Below are 19,970 nucleotides of genomic sequence, written 5' to 3'. Positions count from 1 at the left end.
GTCACTGCGCCAACGTTCCCACAAGTGTCACCACACCCAGGCCCCGCCAAGCCCTGGACCTCTATGGTCTGACAGTACTAGCAGACCCCGTTTTATTGCACTTCGTTTTATCACACTCCAAAGATACTGTGTTTTTTTTTTACCAGTTGAAGGTTTGTGGCAACTCTGCATCGAGGAAGTCTATTGGTGCCATTTTTCCAGGAGCATTTGCTCACCTGGTGTCTCTGTGTCACAGTTTGGTAATTCTGACAATATTTCAAACTTTTTCCATTATTGTTATGTTTGTTAGGGTGACCTGTGATCAGTGATCTCTGATGTTACTATGATAATATTTTTGAGGTGCCACAAACTGTGTCCACGTAAGACAGCAGATTCAATCAACGGACGTTTTGCGTGTTCTGACTGCTCCACCGACCGGCCATTCCTCTGTCTCTCTCCTTCTGCTTGGGCCTTTCTATTCCCTGAGACACAACAATAGTGAAATTATGCCAATTCATAACCCTACAATGGTTTCTAAGCGTTCAACTGAAACGAAGAGTCACAGGTCTCTCACTTTAAGTAAGCTAGAAATGATTAAGCTTAGTGAGGAAGGCATGTCAAAAGCTGAGACAGCCCGAAAGCTAGGCCTCTAGTGCCAAACAGCCCAGTTGTGGATGCAAAGGAAAAGTTCTTGAAGGAAATTAAAGGCGCTACTCCAGTGAACACACGAATGATGAGAAAGCAAAACGGCCTTATTGCTGATGTGGAGAGTCTGAGTGGTCTGGATAGAAGATCAAACCAGCCACAACATTCCCTTAAGCCAAAGCCCAATCCAAAGCAAGGCCCTAACTCTCTTCAGTTCTATGAAGGCTGAGAGAGGTGAGGGAGCTGCAGAAGAAAAGTGTGAAGCTAGCGGAGGTTGGTCCATGAGGTTTTAGGAAAGAAGCCGTCTCCATAACAAAAGTGCAAGGTGCTGGTGTAGAAGCAAGTTATCCAGAAGATCTAGTTACGATCATTAATGAAGGTGGCTACACTAAACAACAGATTTCCAATGCTGACAAAACGGCCTTATATTGGAAGAAGATGCCACCTAGGACTTTCACAGCCAGAGAGGAGAAATCAATGCCTGGTTTCAAAGCTTCAAAGGACAGGCTGACTCTCTTGTTTGGGACTAGCGCAGTTAGCAGGTGACTAAGTTGAAGCCAATGCTCATTTACCATTCCAAAAGTCCTGGGGCCCTTGAGAATTATGCTAAACCTACTCTGCCTGTGCTCTATAAATGGAACAACAAAGCCTGGATGACAGCACGTCTATTTACAACACGGTTTAATGAATATCTTCAGCCCACTGTTGAGACCTACTGCTCACAAGAATGGATTCCTTTCAAAATATTCCTGCTCATTGACAACGTACCTGGTCACCCAAGAGCTCTGATGGAGATGTACAATGAGATGAATATTGTTTTCATGACTGCTAACACGACATCATACTGCAGCCCAGGGATCAAGGAGTCATTTAGATGTTCACATCTTATTATTTAAGAAATATATTTTGTAAAGCTAGAGTTGCCATGGATAAGAGATTCCTCTGATGAATCTGAACAAAGTAAATTGAAAACCTTCTTGAAAAGATTCACCCTTCTAGGTGCCATTAAGAACATCTGTGATTCATGGCAAGAGGTCAAAATACCAACATACACAGGAGTCTGAAAGAAGTTGATTCCAACCCTCATGGATGACTTCGAGGGGTTCAAGGCTTCACTGGAAGAAGTAACTGCAGATGTGGGGGGAAGAGCAAGGGAACTAGAATTAGAAGTGGAGCCTGAAGATGAGACTGAACTGCTGCAATTTTAACCTGTTTTTTTTTTTTTTTTGGCTGCACGGAGCAGCTTGTGGGATCTTAGTTTCCCAACCAGGGATCAACCTGGGCCCTCGGCAGTGAAAGTGTGGAGTCCTAACTACTGGACTGCCAGGGAATCCCCTGAATTGCTGCAATTTTATGATGATATATATATTTAAAAAAATTTTTTATTAATTAATTTATTTATTATTTATGGCTGTGTTGGGTCTTCATTTCTGTGCGAGGGCTTTCTCTAGTTGCGGCAAGTGGGGGCCACTCTTCATCACGGTGCGCGGGCCTCTCACTATCGCGGCCTCTCTTGTTGGGAGCACAGGCTCCAGACGCGCAGGCTCAGTAATTGTGGCTCACGGGCCTAGTTGCTCCGCGGCATGTGGGATCTTCCCAGACCAGGGCTCGAACCCGTGTCTCCTGCATTGGCAGGCAGATTCTCAACCACTGTGCCACCAGGGAAGCCCTATGATGATATTTTAATGGATAAGGAGTTGCTTCTCATGGATGAGCAAAGAAAGTGGTTTCCTGAGATGGAATCTACTCCTGGTGCAGATGCTGTGAAGATTGTTGAAATGACAATAAAGGACTTAGAATATTACATAAACTGAGCTGATAAAGCAGCAGCAGGGTTTGAGAGGACTGACTCCAAGTCTGAACGAAGTTCTCCTGGGGGTAAAATGCTATCAGACAGCACTGCATGCTACAGAGAAATCGTTCATGAAAGGAAGAGTCAATCGATGCAGCAAACTTCACTGTTGTCTTGTTTTAAGAAACTGCCATGGCGACCCCAGCCTTCAGTAGCCACCAGCCTGATCAGTCAGCAGCCCCCAACATCGAGGCAAGACCCTCCACCAGCAAAAGGATTATGACTTGCTGAAGCCTCCGATGATGGTTAGCATTTTTTAGCGATAAAGTGTTTCTTTAAAAAAAAATTTATTTATTTATTTATTTGGCTGCACCAGGTCTTAGTTGTGGCACGCGAACTCTTAGCTGTGGCATGTGGGATCTAGTTCCCTGACCAGGGATCGAACCCGGGCCTCCTGCCTTGGGAGCACGGAGCCTCAGCCACTGGACCACCAGGGAAGTCCCCACAAAGTGTTTTTAAAATTAAGGTACGTACACCATTTTCTAGACATAATGCTATTGCACACTTAACAGACTACAGTATAGAAATCATAACTTTTATATGCACTGGGAAACCAAAAAATTCCTGTGACTCACTCTACTGCAGTGCTCTGGAGCTGAACCCGCAATACCTGGGAGGCGCGCGGGTACTGGGGGAAGGAATGGAGGGGAGGGGGACCCTGAAAGACATCTGCTGGCTGAGGGGACCCAGTGGGATAAGAAAGAACAAGGTGGCTCCCGCCTGTCACCCTGGAGACGAGGGGACCGAGTGCCAGTGCCACGAACCACAGTGGCTGCAGCTGGGAGGCTGTGAGTTCGGCCGAGGAAAGGTCCCCCGGAGGTGATGGGGGCACCACCCAGAGCGGCCTCTAGGGTGACGGGGACCTGGTCATTCAGAGGTGGGGGTGATGCTGTAAGAAGAGGTGGCCCTCAGCGGGCAGGACCGGGGAGCGGGGCTCCAAGCACACCCTGTTATTTCCATTGCTGTATTTCTCAGGGTTGACTGTAAAATGACCGAGGGGCAACCAGACACCGGAGTCAACTCCACTAAGGTGAGGCAGCAAACAGAGATGCTCAAAAGTATCTGCCTCAGTTTTAAAAGAAAAGACCCCAGATATGGAAATGCAGAGAGCCCTCTGGGGGATGCTGTCGTTGGCCAGCATCCAGACTGGAGAGGGGACCTGGGAAGCGGGCCTGGCTCACCAGAGCCTCTGCGAGCCCGCGGTGTGAGCAGCCAGCCGGGGGGTGGGGACCGCAGAGCCGCTGCTTCCTCCTCCGGCGGCTGTTCCCCAGCCTCCCTCCCCCAGCCGCAGGGCACTGCTGACGCTGCAGCGCTTTCACCTAAAAAACCACGTCTCAAACACCGAGTCAGCATTCCCTCGGCACGGCTCTGCCCGCAACGTCTAAAACCACAACGTGACACAGCTTAGACCCTGCTAAGACCCCAGATAATCAACTTCTCCTGGAGCACCAAAGAAGCCAAGAAAGAAACAGCCACAAAAGTCTCCATTCAATATTGTTTGACAGAAATGGCTTCCTCATTTGCAGAAGCAAACATTTCATTCATGTGGCCCTTTCAGAAACGACCGTGAAGCCCCAGATCTAATTGAATTAGGATTTCATGATGTTTCTTTTAAAGGGCTTATGATTTCTGTTTCTGTTCTATATGTTACGGATTTACAACCACAATCACCACCACCACTACCACCCCCCCCAAGCAGTGTGAGGCTCTGGTCAAAAAAAACTTTCCTTCTGTTTGGCCGCGGTGGATCTGGGAGGCCCATGTGCAAACTGACCGGGGCCTTCTCACCGGCGCGAGGAAGCAGGGCCAGAGTGTGAGTGTGGGTGTGCGTGTGTGGAGTCCTGCACAGGCCCACCTGCCCGAGCAGCGCGGCCCGGCGTTCCACGGCGGAGCCCACGCAGGCCCACGGTCCTGAAATGTTCTTGCTAAACATGGTGCGAATGCCCCTCTCCGAGCCCGTGACCCCTGTTACGCTGGGGAGAGACTCATCATTAGGAAGGTTCAGATCACCGAGCTAGAGGCAGTGCCTTAAGAAATGATTTTTAAAAAGTCGGCAAGGTGTTTGGGAGAGGATCGACTTGTAAAGATGTTATCACGGGCACCATATGTGACACTTAGCGTGCGTGCTTCCTGCAGGATGAGCTCTCCACACACTTCTTTGTTAACCCTCCAAATACCTCTGCAGAATACGTGACTATCCTTTTTTGGTGGCTGATCACGTGGCACGGAGCAGTCAAGTCAGCTGCAGTGGCCACACACGTGGCTAGTTAGGAGGCAGAGCCTGGCCTCTCTGACTCCAAGTCCCAGGCCTCTCCCTGTACTGTCCACCCCGAAGAGAGAGGGGCCTGTTGGGATGGGAAGGGCACTGTGGTCCTGCACGCTGGGAGCTGGGGGGGTCTCACGCCCGGCTGAGTGTACAGTCTCCCTGGGATAGTTTTTTTTTTTTAACAATATTATTATTATTACTTTTATAAATTTATTTATTCATTTAGTTATTTTTGGCTGCGTTGGGTCTTCGTTGCGGTGCGCAGGCTTCTCATTGTGGTGGCTTCTCTTGCTGTGGAGCACAGGCTCTAGGCACGCGGGCTTCAGTAGCTGTGGCACGCGGCCTCAGTAGTTGTGGCTCGCGAGCTCTAGAGCGCAGGCTCAGTAGTTGTGGTGCACGGGCTTAGTTGCTCCACAGCATGTGGGATCTTCCCGGACCAGGGCTCGAACCCGTGTCCCCTGTGTTGGCAGGCGGATTCTTAACCACTGCACCACCAGGGAAGTCCATCCCTGGGATAGTTTTAAAACATACATTTCTGGGCCTGCTCTGTACCAAGAGAATCACAATCTCCAGGCACAGGGCTGAGGAATCACGTTCTTAGAATATCCCCTAAGCAATTCTGATGACCAGCTTGAAAGCAAAGTCACTGGCTTAGATTTCTAAATTTCCTGATTCAAGATATTCCTGTTGATTGGTTTGTTTAAGATGCTGAATGGAAAGAGAAGCATGACTGCAGCAAAAGAGGGCAGAGAATCATCCAAGTACCTCATGCATTGTAAAGCAGACCTATTTACCTACAGGATATATAGTCATCCCTCGGTATCCATGACAGATTGGTTCCAAAAGCCCCAGCGGATACCAAAATCTGCAGATGCTCAAGTCCCTTACAGTCAGTTGGCCCCCCGTATCTGTGGGTTCTGCATCCACCCATACAGAGGGCCGACTGTATTTCCTAGAGGGGCTTACAGAACTTCAGAACACGTGCGGGCTCACTGGAGACGTGCACACACCACTTCCCACACCAGGAGAGGCTTCTGGCCCGGCCATCTGCGTGTGTCATCTTCTGCCCACACCCGCCCGGCTGAGTGTCCCCACCCACTATGGCTGTGTGTCCCCAGGTCTTTGCAGGGCGCCCCGAGATGGAGAGCAGCTGACTCACAGTTCATCCAAGCAGTCCTCTGGCTGTTTGAGCCTGTGGCCATGGAGAAGATAGTCATATATTTCGTGGTTCTGGACGCCGGGATAGGGGGTCATTCCTCGTGTGGCTATTTCCCACATGGTCACGCCAAATGCCCACTGAGGACAAAGCGACAACGTCAGGATGCAAGTCTTTCCAGAAAGGCTGAATGGACTTTTTCATTGGGAAAGGTCATTTCCTTAGAGCCCCGGCGGTCGTGCACAAAGCTGACAATTATGTTTGAGATACGCCGCTCTCCCAAAACGGCAACAACGTGGGGCCAGAACGTCACAGTTCCCCATTTTTACTAAAGCTGTTTGGGAAATGAGACAAAGGCAGATCTAGCCCTGTGTCACATCAGTGCTCTGTTTAACGTTCTGTTCCTACTGTTGTCGGCAAGTGTTTTCTATTCCCAATCTCTGGTTAAGGGTATCAATACACAGCACCTTTTATACAGCATCTTAGTTCCAAACAGCCATGGGATGAATTCATTTAATTTACTGTGAATGTGAAATATCTTAGTTGCGGGCAATGAGTCACTGTACTGTAGCAGAGGAAAGTGGAAATAAATTAAGGGCCTTTGCCATCCTCTGAAGGTCAGGCTACTTCACCAGAATCTAATGTTCTGCCTGAATTAAAGCATCTAGCGATAAATAAAGAGAAGTGTGAGCATGCCCCAATCCTCAGTTGATCAAAGAGTAAGATGTCCTGCAGCACCAGCTTAAGTCATCTCTTTCAGCATGCCTTCATCTTTGCAATGCGGGGCCCCGAATCAAAACTCTGTACGTACGTACCACGTCACTTTTACTGGTGTACACTCGGTCCGCGAGACTCTCTATGGCGATCCATTTCACAGGCATCTTAGCGATGCGGCCCTGGCGGTAGTAGTCGCCACTGTAAATCTTCTTAGAGAGGCCAAAGTCCGCGACGCAGACAGTCATGTCATCTCGCAACCTGCAGAGAGAGACAGAGTGAGTTCATGTCCTCAGCGACCTCAGAGGCAAAGCCTTAAATCACAGGTCTGCACCCGATGCAGCTGAAAACATTCACGATGAGTAACCAAAAGAGAGAGACCCCACAGCCGGTGAGGGTCCTGCTTTGGGACCAATGGCAGAGCAAGTGAGGGGGAACCAGATGAGTTATACCTTTCTACCCTGCTGGTCTGTGTGGCAATCTGGACCAACCAGGGCACCTGGGCACAGAGGATGGAGCCACCTGCGGGCACAGAGGTGCACGGGAGTAGAAAGAGTAGCAGCTCCAAGCCAGGGCCCCCTGGTGGACTCATCTAGAGTCCAGTAGCCTTCCTGCCTGACGTTTGGAAGCAGCACTGGCTCTATAGATTAAGTAAGCCACTTAGACAGCTTGGGGGAGGTGGGGAAGCACGTGCTGTAAGCGGGGGACACCGGACTTCCTGCTAAGACGGTGCCAGGTGGTACCTGAGGAATTAACTGGAAAATTAAAGGAATACAATTGCATTTACAGCCCAAGCAGTTAAAATTGATCTTAGACAAGAAGGAGAGGAGGAGGAGGAGGAATGAGCGGTCTGGCGGTAGGGCGACTACCTTGTCCCTGTTTGCCTGACACTGACATTTAAAACTAAAAGTCCCACATCCTGGGAAATCCCTCAATTCTGGACAAACTGGACAGCTGGTCACCCTACCTCGTGGGAAAAACATGAAGGAAATGTTAAGGGGAAGAAAAGGTTTTCATGATTCTCCCTCCATGGTAGACAAGTTATTTAAACGAAAAACAAAACCAAGACCCTTCTGGGTTTTCAAAAATGAGGTGAAAGTGATAGAGGGCCGGGGGGCAGGGTTGGTTAAGAGGAGGGAGGGGACAGGCTCCACTGTCACATCTCCAATGAAGAAAAACGAACGACAGCAATACATTTAAGGAACACTCTCTCTTCTTGCAATAGTAAATTTCTTTTTTTTTTTTTTTAATTTTATTTATTTATCTATTTATTTATTTATTTTTGGCTGAGTTGGGTCTTTTGTTGCTGCGCGCTGGCTTTCTCTAGTTGCGGTGAGCGGGGGCTACTCTTCGTTGTGTTGCGCGGGCTTCTCATTGCGGTGGCTTCTCTTGTTGTGGAGCACGGGCTCTAGGCGCGTGGGCTTCAGTAGTTGTGGCACGTGGGCTCAGTAGTTGTGGCTCACGGGCTCTACAGCACAGGCTCAGTAGTTGTGGCGCACGGGCTTAGTTGCTCCACGGCATGTGGGATCTTCCCGGACCAGGGCTCGAACCCGTGTCCCCTGCATTAGCAGGCGGATTCTTAACCACTGCGCCACCAGGGAAGCCCCAATAGTAAATTTCAAATCAAGAAATAGTTATTGTTTTTGAACATTTACAGCAGATAATGGCTGTTGAAGCAGACTGAAGAGATGGGGAAGGGGAAGTTCGAAGTTCTTGTATAAGCCCTCGTCTCCCTGCTGCAAAAGGAAAGCTCTGGTGTAGTCAGGACCAAACTACTTCACAAGGCAGCATCATGGAAACTCAGGGACGAAACCATTATGATTTTCATTACTGTCTTCATGATCAGCTGACTTATATGTAACTCTGGATCCAAATAAGCTGATGGCAGTTGGGGAGGATCCCAAAGTTCACACCTAGTACTCCTAGCTGAGTGAGAATGTGAAAATAAAAAAGTAGTCACACATAAACACACTACTATACAGAAAATAGATAACTAATAAGGACCTACTATATAGCACAGGGAACTCTACTCATTACTCTGTAATGGTCTATATGGGAAAAGAATCTAGAAAGGAGTGGATATATGTATATGTATAACTGATCACTTTGCTGTACACCTGAAACTAACACAACATTGTAAATCAACTATACTCCAATAAAAATTAAAAAAAAAAGAAGTCACAGGGGAGTTTTGGAGGCCAGCCAGACTCTTAGAGGCAGAGGTAGTGAAAACCCGCAAGCAAACACCCAGTCATGTGTCAGGGCGGTAGAAACCCCATCTCCGGAGCCTGCCACACTGTCGCCTCCCAAGCTTAGTCCTCCTCCATACTTTAACATCAACAGGCCACCCCACATGCCCACAAATATCTACCACCATGAGGTCCAAGCCACTCCAGGATGGGCCAGGACTCTTACATGCAGTTTCGAGCAGCTAAATCTCGATGAAGAAAGTTCCTGTTGCTCAGATACTCCATTCCCTGGGCAATGTCCACCATGAACTTCAACAGTGTCTGCAGAGGAATATGCTAGGGGGTGGAAGACACAAGGAGACAGATTATTATTATTATTATTTTTCTGGCCACACCGTGTGGCTTGCAGGATCTTAGTTCCCTGACCAGGGAATGAACCCAGGCCCTGGCAGTGAAAGCGCAGAGTCCTAACCACTGGACCACCAGGGAATTCCTGAGAGACTATTATTATTTTTTTATAACTTTATTTATTTATTTATTTATTTATGGCTGCGTTGGGTCTTGGTTGCTGCGCCCGGGCTTTCTCTAGTTGCAGCGAGCAGGGGCTACTCTTTGTTGCGGTGCGTGGGCTTCTCATTGCGGTGGCTTCTCTTGTTGTGGAGCACAGGCTCTAGGCACACAGGCTTCAGTAGTTGTGGCACGCAGGCTTCAGTAGTTGTGACTCGCGGGCTCTAGAGCGCAGGCTCAGTATTTGTGGCTCACGGGCTTAGCTGCTCCGCAGCATGTGGCATCTTCCCAGACCAGGGCCCGAACCTGTGTCCCCTGCGTGGGTAGGCAGATTCCTAACCACTGCGCCACCAGGGAAGTCCAGGATTATTTTTTAAAAGGAAACCAAGTTACTTCCATTTGAGGGGGTGAAATGATGGCTTTATGACTTAGAAGCGTGGCCATGAAACAAGGAAATTTCCATATCACTAATGTCACAAATAAGGTTTTAAAAAGGAATGAAAAACAAACAAAAACCAACAAACCCTAAAACTTCTTGGCAAGTATCACGTTTTCTTCTCCTTGTGTTTAAAGGTATTTTAAAAAATTAATTTATAAATTTAATGCAATTCCAAAGATACCACCAACAATTTTTTGTGTGTGTGTGGCCAGTTAATAACATTCTTTTCACAAGTTATGAGCTCAAATGCGATCCTTGTGTCCTTCTGAGTGGCAGTGGGACAAAGAGGGGAAAAGAAGGGGGGTCTGGCTTCAGTGGGGGAGGATCTAATGTTTTGACAGCAAAAAGCCCATGGAGAAGGAGCTGTTCCCAATTATGCACCCACATCTGGTATCATTTTATTTTGAAATGTTTCAAAAGAGACTTTTTTTCTTCTGGACAGAAAGTAGGATGGTCTTTACCCCTTATCATGGGACCAAAGTACCACAAGTGAGTATTCGGGAATTTTCATTTTTGTTTCTCTACGGCCTTCCTGTAAGTTTTAACAGCCTAATGTTTTTTTTCTATGTTGTAAAAATCAAACCAGACTGCGTGTTAGAAAACCTGCCGTGTTGGGACTGATTACGAGGATGATGACTAATGAAGACTTCTGTGTAGTAATTCAATGTTTTAGGGCAGTCAGAGCCCTAAAGAAAAGGGTTCACAAAGTCCCTAGAAATCATAAATGGGTCCACCCATGATATATTCTTCCCCAAAGCATTGGATTTATGGTTTATTCTATATGGCACATGAGTCTTCTAAAGTGGTCCACGTGAAGACACTGAATTTTTCTTTTTTCTTTTAATTGGGCTGTGCTGGGTCTTAGCTGCAGCATTCAGGCTCTTAGCTGAGGCATGCGGGATCTAGTTCCCCGACCAAGGATCGAAGCCAGGCCCCCTGAGTTGGGAGCATGGAGTCTTAACGACTGGACCACTAGGGAAGTCCCGACACTGAATTTTTAATGATTTATATTTCTCAACTAAGACACATGTCAATCACAGACTGTATATATAACAAAAATGCTTTATCCTTTACCCTTACATAATGGAGTTGTTAAAAATAATGTAAGTAAATCAGGCATGAAAGCCTTATGCCTCTGTTCTATATATCTGGGGCATTTGATTTTCTGGATGTTAATTTCCAGGAAAGGATTTGGGTGCTAAGAAATATCAAATCTGCTGATATTCATGAAAGTATAATGAATATCCGGTGCTATTCATTTGTGTTATTTGTTTCCAAGCAGAACTATGTTAATCTTGCAGACTGTGACCAAAGGTCATTTAAAAGATCATTGTGTGGTAAAGCTAATAAATGAGGTCAATAAGGTTGCAGGATACTAGCTAGATTGACATACAAAACTCAACTGCATTTCTACACACTAACAATGAACTGTCTGAAAATGAAATTAAGAAAACAACATCTACAAAAGAATCAACAACAAAATACTTAGGAATAAATTTAACAGAAGAAGTGCAAAACTTATACTCTGAGAACTACAAAAGGAAAGAATTAAATTAGTTTCTAAATAAATGGAAAGGTATCCAGTGTTCATGGATTGGAAGAGCAGGTGTGCTATTCACACAGAGGACAGAATGGCACCCAGGTCCTGCTGAAGAAGCACATTTATATGACCGAGACCTAGTCTTGGGCCACTCTAGCAGGACCAGAAGGTATTTATTGCCAAGGAACGGACTGATAAGGCAGTAGAGATTTGAATAAAAGCTTGATTTTCTAGTTTGTCTATGATATATTTTGTGACTTTCAGCTTTACATGTGGCTACAAAGTGTCAAAATATGAAAATACATTCCTTTTAAAAACATTCCTTTTAAACTTTTATAAAACCTGGGAGTTTCCATCATTGGAGATATACTTTATATTTTTGCAAATTGAAACTATTCATTAGTCAGTAAAATGCTGTGTACTTGTTTCCTTGTTATTTTGTTCAAAAGAACATAAGATGACAGCAGTACTTTTGGCAGACACAACCTGATTCTATAATTTATACAGAAGGGCAACAAAACTAGAATAGCAAAAACAAATCTGAAAAAGTAGGATAAATTTGGAGGAATCACATTACCCGATTTTAAGACAATAAAGCTACAGTAATCTCAATTGTGTGATAGGGGCGAAGGATGGCACATAGCTTAACAGAACAGAACAGAGAACTCAGAAATAGACCCACACGTGTACAACTGATTTTTCACAAAGGTGCAAAAGCAATTAGTGGATTAAGGATAGTCTTTTCACAAATGATGCTGGTCATCTATATGCAAAAAAAGCAACAAACTAAATTTCACACCTTATACAAAAATTAATTCAAAATGGGTCACAGACTTAAACGTAACATGTAAACCCACAAATTTTTAGAAGAAAACACAGAAGAAAATCTTCTTTATCTGGAGTTAGGCAAAGAGTTCTTAGAAATGACAGTGAAAGTATGATCCATTAAAAGAAAAAACTGATGAACTATACTTCATCAAAATTTAAATTTTTTTGCTCATGTTAAGAGAATACAAAGACAAGCTACAAACTGGGAGAAAAGTCTTTGCAAATCACATATCCAACAGAGGAACTGTAGCTAAAGAACTCTCAAAACTCAACAAGAAAACCAACCACCCAATTAAAAAATAAACAAAAGACTTTAACAGACACTCACCGAAGAGGATATAAAGATGGTAAATAAACACAAGATGCTCAACATCATTAATCATCAGAGAAATGCAAATAAATTTCATGATAAGCTATCACTATACACCTATCAGAGCAGCTAAAAACAAAACAAAACAAAAAACTACAGATAATACCAAGTGCTAACAAGAATGCAGAACAACTGAATTTCTCATACATTCCTGGTGGAAATGTAAAATGGTATAGCCATTCTGGAAAGTAGTTTAGCAATTTACTATAAAGACAAACATACATTTTCCATAGGACCTAGCATCCCATTCGTGGGTATTTAGCCTAGAGAAATGAAAAGTTATGTTCACTCAAAAACCTGTATGTGAATTTTTATAGCAACTCAAAACTGTCATAGGTCCTTCAATAGGCAAATGGAAAAAGCAAACTGATACAGCCATACAATAGAAGCCTACACAGCAATAAAAAAAGCAATGAACTACTGATACATGCAACTTGGATGGCTCCCAAAGGCATAATGCTGAGTGAAGGAAGCCAGTCTCAAAGAATTACAAACTATATAATTCCATGTATATGGCATTCTCTAAAAGACAAAACTATAGTGATGGAGAACAGATCAGTGGTTACCAGGGGTTAGCCATGTGGGCAAGGTGTAACTATAAACGGGTAGCAGGAGGAGGAGTTTTGGGTGACGGAACTGTTCTGTATCCTGATTGTAATGGTAGTATATGAATCTATACATGCATTAAAATTTATACACTTTCTGAAACTGAGATGGCTCCGGCACTCAGTAATTTCAGAGGGAACAATCTAAAAAGAGGAGACTTTCAAGGAAAGAGACCACTCTGACAGCAAGAGGGGCCCACTCTGCTCCACTCCCAGCCGGCTTCTCCCTCACATACAACAGGAATAATGAAATCTATGGGCAGGCCGGCTATGAGGACCACATTTCAACCCCCAGGGTGCAGAGTGGGCACTGAACAGAGGCCAACGTCCCCTCCTTCCCTCCTTCATTTTCTAGGTTAGACGCTGGTGTTGTTCAGGCCCTGTCACGGGAGCCCCAAGCACTGTTCAGAGGCCATGCAACTGGGTGATTAATTACCTTTGGTCCTGTCTCCAATCGGGAATAGAGTAAATAGGTGTGCAGATCCCCGTATTTCATGAAGGGTAAAATCACCATGGGCCTGGGGATGCCTTGAGGGCTAATTTCTATACACACACCTGGAATTAAAAACAGAGAGTAAGTTACAAAGAGCCCTTGTTACCAGTGGCCAGAAAAAGCACTGCAGAAGCACTGGCCAAATTGAAAACATGTGCTCTCAAGTTAGCGGTTAAAAAAACAAAAGAAAACAAAACCCTCACAACTCACACGCTGTATTCTAGAATATGGAACACACCCTGGGTCCACTTCTTGGTATTTCTTTTTCTTTCAGACTAGTGCCAATCTTTGCGTGAAAGCTCTCAAAAATTAATCAAGTACAGCCATCTATAAACCCGTGGCGTTTTTGTTATACTGAGTCTAAGTGAGGGGTAGCGACTGCAGCAGAATTCAAGGGCAAACTAGTTTCATGTGATGGTTAAATACTTAATCGTATGAAGAAGTCCCCTGCAACCAAATGCTTAAAACTATTGGAAGAATTCTGAGGGCCAATAGGTGAAATTCACATCTCTAAATGTTAACACATACACGGGGGGAAAAAACATCATTTGTCATGGATGCTAGAATCAGAGCCTGTCTGTCACCTGAGATCAAGCTTACAAAGCTCTTGCAAATGCTGGTACAATTACAAAGCGCCATTGTTCTCAGAGTCTGCTGAAGTCAATAGTTACAAATGACCAACAGTAGTTTCTTTGACATAACATTGTCTCCAAACATTAGTTTTCCCATCTCTCTGCAGTGTCCATCATAATAAAACTTTGAAAGTTCCCCAAAGAATTTAGCATTTATCAAGTCACAGGACAGCAAAAAAAAAAAAAAGCAAAAAGTCAGCAGAATATTCAATTATTTTTAGGTCACTCTTCCCTCCTGGAATAGTATCACACAGCAACCACTTGATACAGGCTCTCCATTTTGTATTTTTTAGCAAACAGTGCCACAAAACCAAATTCTGCCTATTAAATCACTGACTCAAATCACTTAAATCAAGTCCCATGAAATTGTCAGTGGAGATCCCAAGAAATCAGTACTTGAAATATGTCAATAAATTGTTTCTCAAAGATGATCTATGGAATTTGTCTACTTTTACAGCTTTACTCCGCTAGCTTTTGATTCACGGATAAACTAAATCAATACAAATTATAGCATAACCAGCTTTCATGTCTTGTAACTGGGGTAACCAGGGGCTGTTTTAATCCACAATCACCTAGAACTCTGTGGACACTAAACATTCCTGAGCCCACTGATGTCCAGGAAAATGCAGGCTTATTTTTACGACCAGCCTCAGAAAATATAACCATAATAAGTCTTTTGGGTGAAAACTCCCTTATTTTTATTTTATTTTATTTTTTGCCGCACTGTGCAGCTTGCAGGATCTTAGTTCCCCAACCAGGGATCGAACTTGGGCCCCCTGCAGTGGAAGCGCCGAGTCCTAACCACTGGACCGCCAGGGAATTCCCGAAAAACCCGATGTTATAAATTGCTTTGGAGTTATACAAAGTGTAAAATTTATCTGCCCCAGAGATTTCTCCTGTGGCCCAGAGTGGATCAGCCGAGCCCCTCCGGCCACCCAGTGGTGCTATGTTTCTCTGAGTACCTAGGAGTCGGAGGACGTTTGGGTGGTTGAAGTCTTTCATGCACGCAGCCTCACTGAGAAACTCCTCAATCTCTCGCTGCGAAAAGTTGTCCACTAAAAGAAAAGACAGAAAATGTCAGGCACGAGTTATTTACTCAGAGAAGGGGAGAGGGCAATAGCAATTTTGTTCTTTGAAAGTAAAATCAGGAAAAGGCAAAATGATAGCAACAGTAAACAGATGAGTGGTTGTCAGAGACTGGTGGGGGGAGGGATGAATAGATGGCATATGGGGATTTTAGGAAGGTGAAACTTCTGTATGACCCTGGAATGGTGGACACACGGCATTATGCATTTGTCAAAACCCACAGAACATACAACACAAGGTGAACCCTAATGTAACCTATGAGTTTCAGTTAATAATGTATCACTACGGGTTCATCAATTATAAAAAATGTACCACACCCATGCAAGATGTTAATAGGGGAGACTGTGTGAGGGGAGGGGGCATATGGGAACCCTCTACTTTCTGCCCAATTTTTTTTTTTTTCAGCTGAGCTGCAAGGCATACGGGATCTTAGTTCCTTGGCCAGGGGTCAAACCCATGGCCCCTGCAGTGGAAGCCCCGAGTCTTAATTACTGGACTGCCAGGGAAGTCCCTGCCCAATTTTTCTATAAACCTAAAACTGCTCTAAAAATGAAAGCATATTAGTTTAAAAAAACTAAAATCAAATCCAACTGATCTGTTGCAAGGATTTTTGCCTTCAAAAAAGAAAGAACACATGCTTCTCTCTCTCACCACGTTTCTTGCAAGTCTGGTTGCCCAATCATGCCTTGTGAACTAGATGCACTTTCATACCAAGTTTTTGGAATTAAGGCAATTTAAGAGAAACATTTAAAATCCTATATTATGGTCAGTGAAATAAGCCAGTCACATGAGGACAAATCCCGTATGATTCCACTTTTATGAGGTATTTAGAGAAGTCAAATTCACAGAGACACAAAGTAGAATGGTGGCTGCCAGAAGCAGGAGGGGGCACGGGGGATGGAGGGTTGTTGTTTAATGGGTACGGAGTTATGGTTTTGCAAGGCGAACAAGTTCTGGAGATGGATGGTGGTGATGGTTGCACAACAGTGTGAATGTACTGAATGTCCCTGAACTGTACACTTATAAATGGTTAGGATGGTATATTTTATGTTATGTGTATTTTACCACAGTTAAAGTCAAACACAAAGCCAAGCATGCCTTAGGGAATCTGCTTTAACAGGGGGGAAATGTTGATTGAAATTACATGTAAGAGCATGTAGTATGGGGTCTGTACCTCCTATGGGCTTAAGATATATTAATCTTCCTATCAAAGCAAATTTAAGAAAAAAAATTCTATAGACCTGCAAAATGTCTGCCAACTTTGCCCCAAACAACCAGGTGAAGTGGGCAAACCCCTTCCCCAGGGTCTAACCCTTCCAGGCAAATGTAGATGACCCTGGGATTCAGAGGCCAGAGACTGGGCTTTTAATCTTTGATAATTAGCATGGATGCAATTCACATACTAGTTATTCTAATTAAGTGAAAGGATAGCAGAGCCAAGGCCAGAGAGGAAACAGGTTCCAGGCCCAGCTCCTTTCACTAGGGCCCCTAAACTTTCTACTTGGTGAATTGGGATAACTGATGGAAGGAGCCTTCCCAGGGACACACTGAGAGGTTAACAGAAAAACGAGAGAGGCAGGAAGGATGCTGACTGTGGCTTGATACCCAGACTCGGCTCCACACCGGGTTCAGCTCCAGTAAGTACTCTAACTTTGGGTTTTCTCAGTCTATGGAGGAGATTACCCACACCTACTTCCGAGTTGTACTGACTTCCTGCTCCTGCTGTACTGATGAAATGTGGGAATAACTGCAGTGCCCTTTGGCACACAGTAAGAATTACATAAGTACTGGCCATTATTATGTATACAAAAAGCTTGAAAAAGCAAAAAGCACCAGCCCGTCTGACTTATTGGTTATTATGGTTACTTTTTATATTTAAATTAAAACTTCAGCCTCCAATTCTGGTTAAAAAGTCTCAGTACATGCTTATAATCTAACTGATGCCTTAATGCCCAATAAACGGTGGATTTAAATTTTAGGAAGAAACCAATTTTACTTTACCCCTTGATCAAAAATAATAGTGAATATATACAAGGGGTAAATGAGGAAGCAATATTAACAGCATTAACAAACACAGCACCGAATAATTTTCCTCTGTATGAATTGTGAAGACAACTGCAGGTGAATGGTGTACGATCATGGTCAATTTCATGGGTGCCCAGCTGGACACCTGAAGAACCAAACTTAGACAATCACGTGTCTCCAGGCCCTGGAGATGCTTCCTGGAGAAGGGCATGGGGGGACCTGTTATCATGTTCCGCCATTGCAGTCTGGTCAATCTATGGTGAGGAAAACTCCGGCCCGACCCTCCTCCTTTCTAGCTGTTTGACTTGGACAAGTCACCACCTTTCTGAGCCTTAGTTTCCTTGTCTAGATGGACATGGGCACAGACTCTGAAGGGCTCTAACTGGCATCTGCCACTATTTTTGTCAACACTGTAATTTTTTCTCCTCCATGCTGCAACCAAAGTGAACTTTCTAGAATGTAATAATATGCTCTTGTCCTCATTTGCTTAAGATTCTTAATAGCGCTTTACTACTTGTGGGATGAAAACAGATTCTGTGTGATGACTTATCAGGCCCTTCCTGACCCAGATGTAAGCACTCTTCCCAGCTCCCTTGGAGACTGCAGTTTATGATCATAGCTCTTGATATGCCTTTAACCAAAGAATATTTCTCCTCTCTCTGGGAATCTTACCTTCCAGGCAGTCCACAGCTTCCTGCACACCACACAACCACCCTCAAGTAAGGAATTGAACCCACCAAGCTAAGCCAGACCAATCCCTGGGGTCAGATGCTGCTACCAGCTCAGCCCTGCCTTGGAAATTCATGCTTTACTTTGGAATCATTATCTCTACTAAATGATAAGAGAGGGGGAGGGAGAGAGTAAAAATAACAAATGTTATTGCCTTGAGTGTGCTGGGGCTCAGGGTGGGCCACCCCAAAATATGTCACAATGGCATATTGATTATTTTGAATTACAGTTACTTAGGAAACGGCCAGTGCAAGAGGGACACTCTGACACTCCTTTCTGTCTTCCTGAAAGCAGGAAATAACTCTCTCATGCGAAAGATGAAGGATACCCTTATCTCCAGAGATAGGGAATTCTGGCTGAAGAAGCCTGTATAAACAAACCTTGTTAGTTCTTTCTTTTTTAACATCTTTATTGGAGTATAATTGCTTTACAATGGTGTGTTAGTTGCTGCTGTATAACAAAGTGAATCAGCTATACGTATACATATATCACCATATCTCCTCCCTCTTGCATCTCCCTCCCACCCTCCCTATCCCACCCCTCTAGGTGGTCACAAAGCACCGAGCTGATCTCCCTGTGCTATGCAGTTGCTTCCCACTAGCTATTTTACATTTGGTAGTATTTATAAGTCCATGCCACTCTCTCACTTCGTCCCAGCTTACCCTTCCCCGTCCCCGTGTCCTCAAGTCCATTCTCTACATCTGCGTCTTTATTCCTGTCCTGCCCCTAGGTTCTTCAGAACCATTTTTTTTTTTTTAGATTCCATATATATGTGTTAGCATATGGTATTTGTTTTTCTCTTTCTGACTTACTTCACTCTATATGACAGACTCTAGGTCCATCCTTCTCACTACAAATAACTCAATTTCGTTTCTTTTTATGGCTGAGTAATATTCCATTGTATACATGTGCCGCATCTTCTTTATCCATTCACCTGTCGATGGACACTTAGGTTGCTTCCATGTCCTGGCTATTGTAAACAGAGCTGCAATGAACACGTGGTACATGACTCTTTTTGAATTATGGTCTTCTCAGGGTATATGCCCAGTAGTGGGATTGCTGGGTCGTATGGTAGCTCTATTTTCAGTTTTTTAAGGAACCTCCATACTGTTCTCCATAGTGGCTGTATCAATTTACATTCCCACCAACAGTGCGAGAGGGTTCCCTTTTCTCCACACCCTCTCCCTTGTTAGTTCTTTAAATTGACTACCCCAAGCCCAAACTTTGAGCTTTGCTTTGATTCTTCACTTATTGAGCACCTAAAACCCAGTACGCGGGATCTTAGTTTCTTTGTCCTGTCAATTCCTCACAAATTTACTGTTTCTTTGTCTAAAACGTATAAAAGCTGCCTCTTTGGCCGCTTCGTAGGTCCCATTTCTATGACATTTCCTGCACGTGAATGAAAGCTTATTTTTTTTTCTCCTGTTAATCTGTCTTGTGTCAATTTTATTAGGCCAGCCACAAGAACTTAAAAGGGGTGGAGGGGGAAATTTCCCCCTCCCTGACAAGTGTAAAGAATATATAATATTCTGAATCACTTTGCTGTACATCTGAAACACTGTAAACCAACTATACTTCAATAATAAATAAATACATAAATAAATAAAACCAAACATTAAAAAAAAAAAGAATATATGATGCAGGTATGAAGAGCTCATTACAGTAACTTTCCATCTGTGACCTTAACAGTGCTCTGGATGGCCTTCTGACCCATTGGTGACCGAGACCATGACATAGGAACTCCATCATTCATCACTGGCCTGATGAAGCACCGGATACTGAAGCAGCTGCCCACGCCTAGAAGAATGGGTTTCATCAGGGTTAACTCACACTTCATGGTTTTCACGGCCACCTTCTGAGAGGTCCCATCCTGCTGATTAAGATTTCCTTCCATGACAGACCCAAACTCTCCTGT

At 44.3% G+C, this 19,970-nt stretch overlaps 2 protein-coding genes across 3 annotated transcripts in view; one reads left to right on the top strand and one right to left on the bottom strand.

The window, feature by feature from the left end:
- The window catches only part of MERTK (MER proto-oncogene, tyrosine kinase), a 115,520-nt gene that overhangs the window by 1,947 nt on the left and 93,603 nt on the right, over positions 1–19,970 (bottom strand). For both annotated transcript variants that reach the window (XM_082357827.1, XM_082357826.1), the window contains 6 exons: positions 19,886–19,966; positions 15,178–15,270; positions 13,527–13,645; positions 9,028–9,137; positions 6,714–6,873; positions 5,902–6,038 (listed from right to left, as the gene is read on the bottom strand). In XM_082357827.1, coding sequence (XP_082213953.1) covers positions 5,902–6,038; positions 6,714–6,873; positions 9,028–9,137; positions 13,527–13,645; positions 15,178–15,270; positions 19,886–19,966 — 700 coding nt within the window. The remainder of the gene's footprint in view (positions 1–5,901; positions 6,039–6,713; positions 6,874–9,027; positions 9,138–13,526; positions 13,646–15,177; positions 15,271–19,885; positions 19,967–19,970) is intronic.
- Positions 1–19,970, top strand: part of ZC3H8 (zinc finger CCCH-type containing 8) — a 198,893-nt gene that overhangs the window by 172,054 nt on the left and 6,869 nt on the right. The window lies entirely within an intron of this gene.

This window comes from Balaenoptera borealis (assembly GCF_965194805.1).
Source record: "Balaenoptera borealis genome assembly, chromosome: 15".
Taxonomy (NCBI): domain Eukaryota; kingdom Metazoa; phylum Chordata; class Mammalia; order Artiodactyla; family Balaenopteridae; genus Balaenoptera; species Balaenoptera borealis.
The sequence above is the reverse complement of the archived record's forward strand: the minus strand, read 5'-3'. Positions and strand labels throughout refer to the sequence as shown.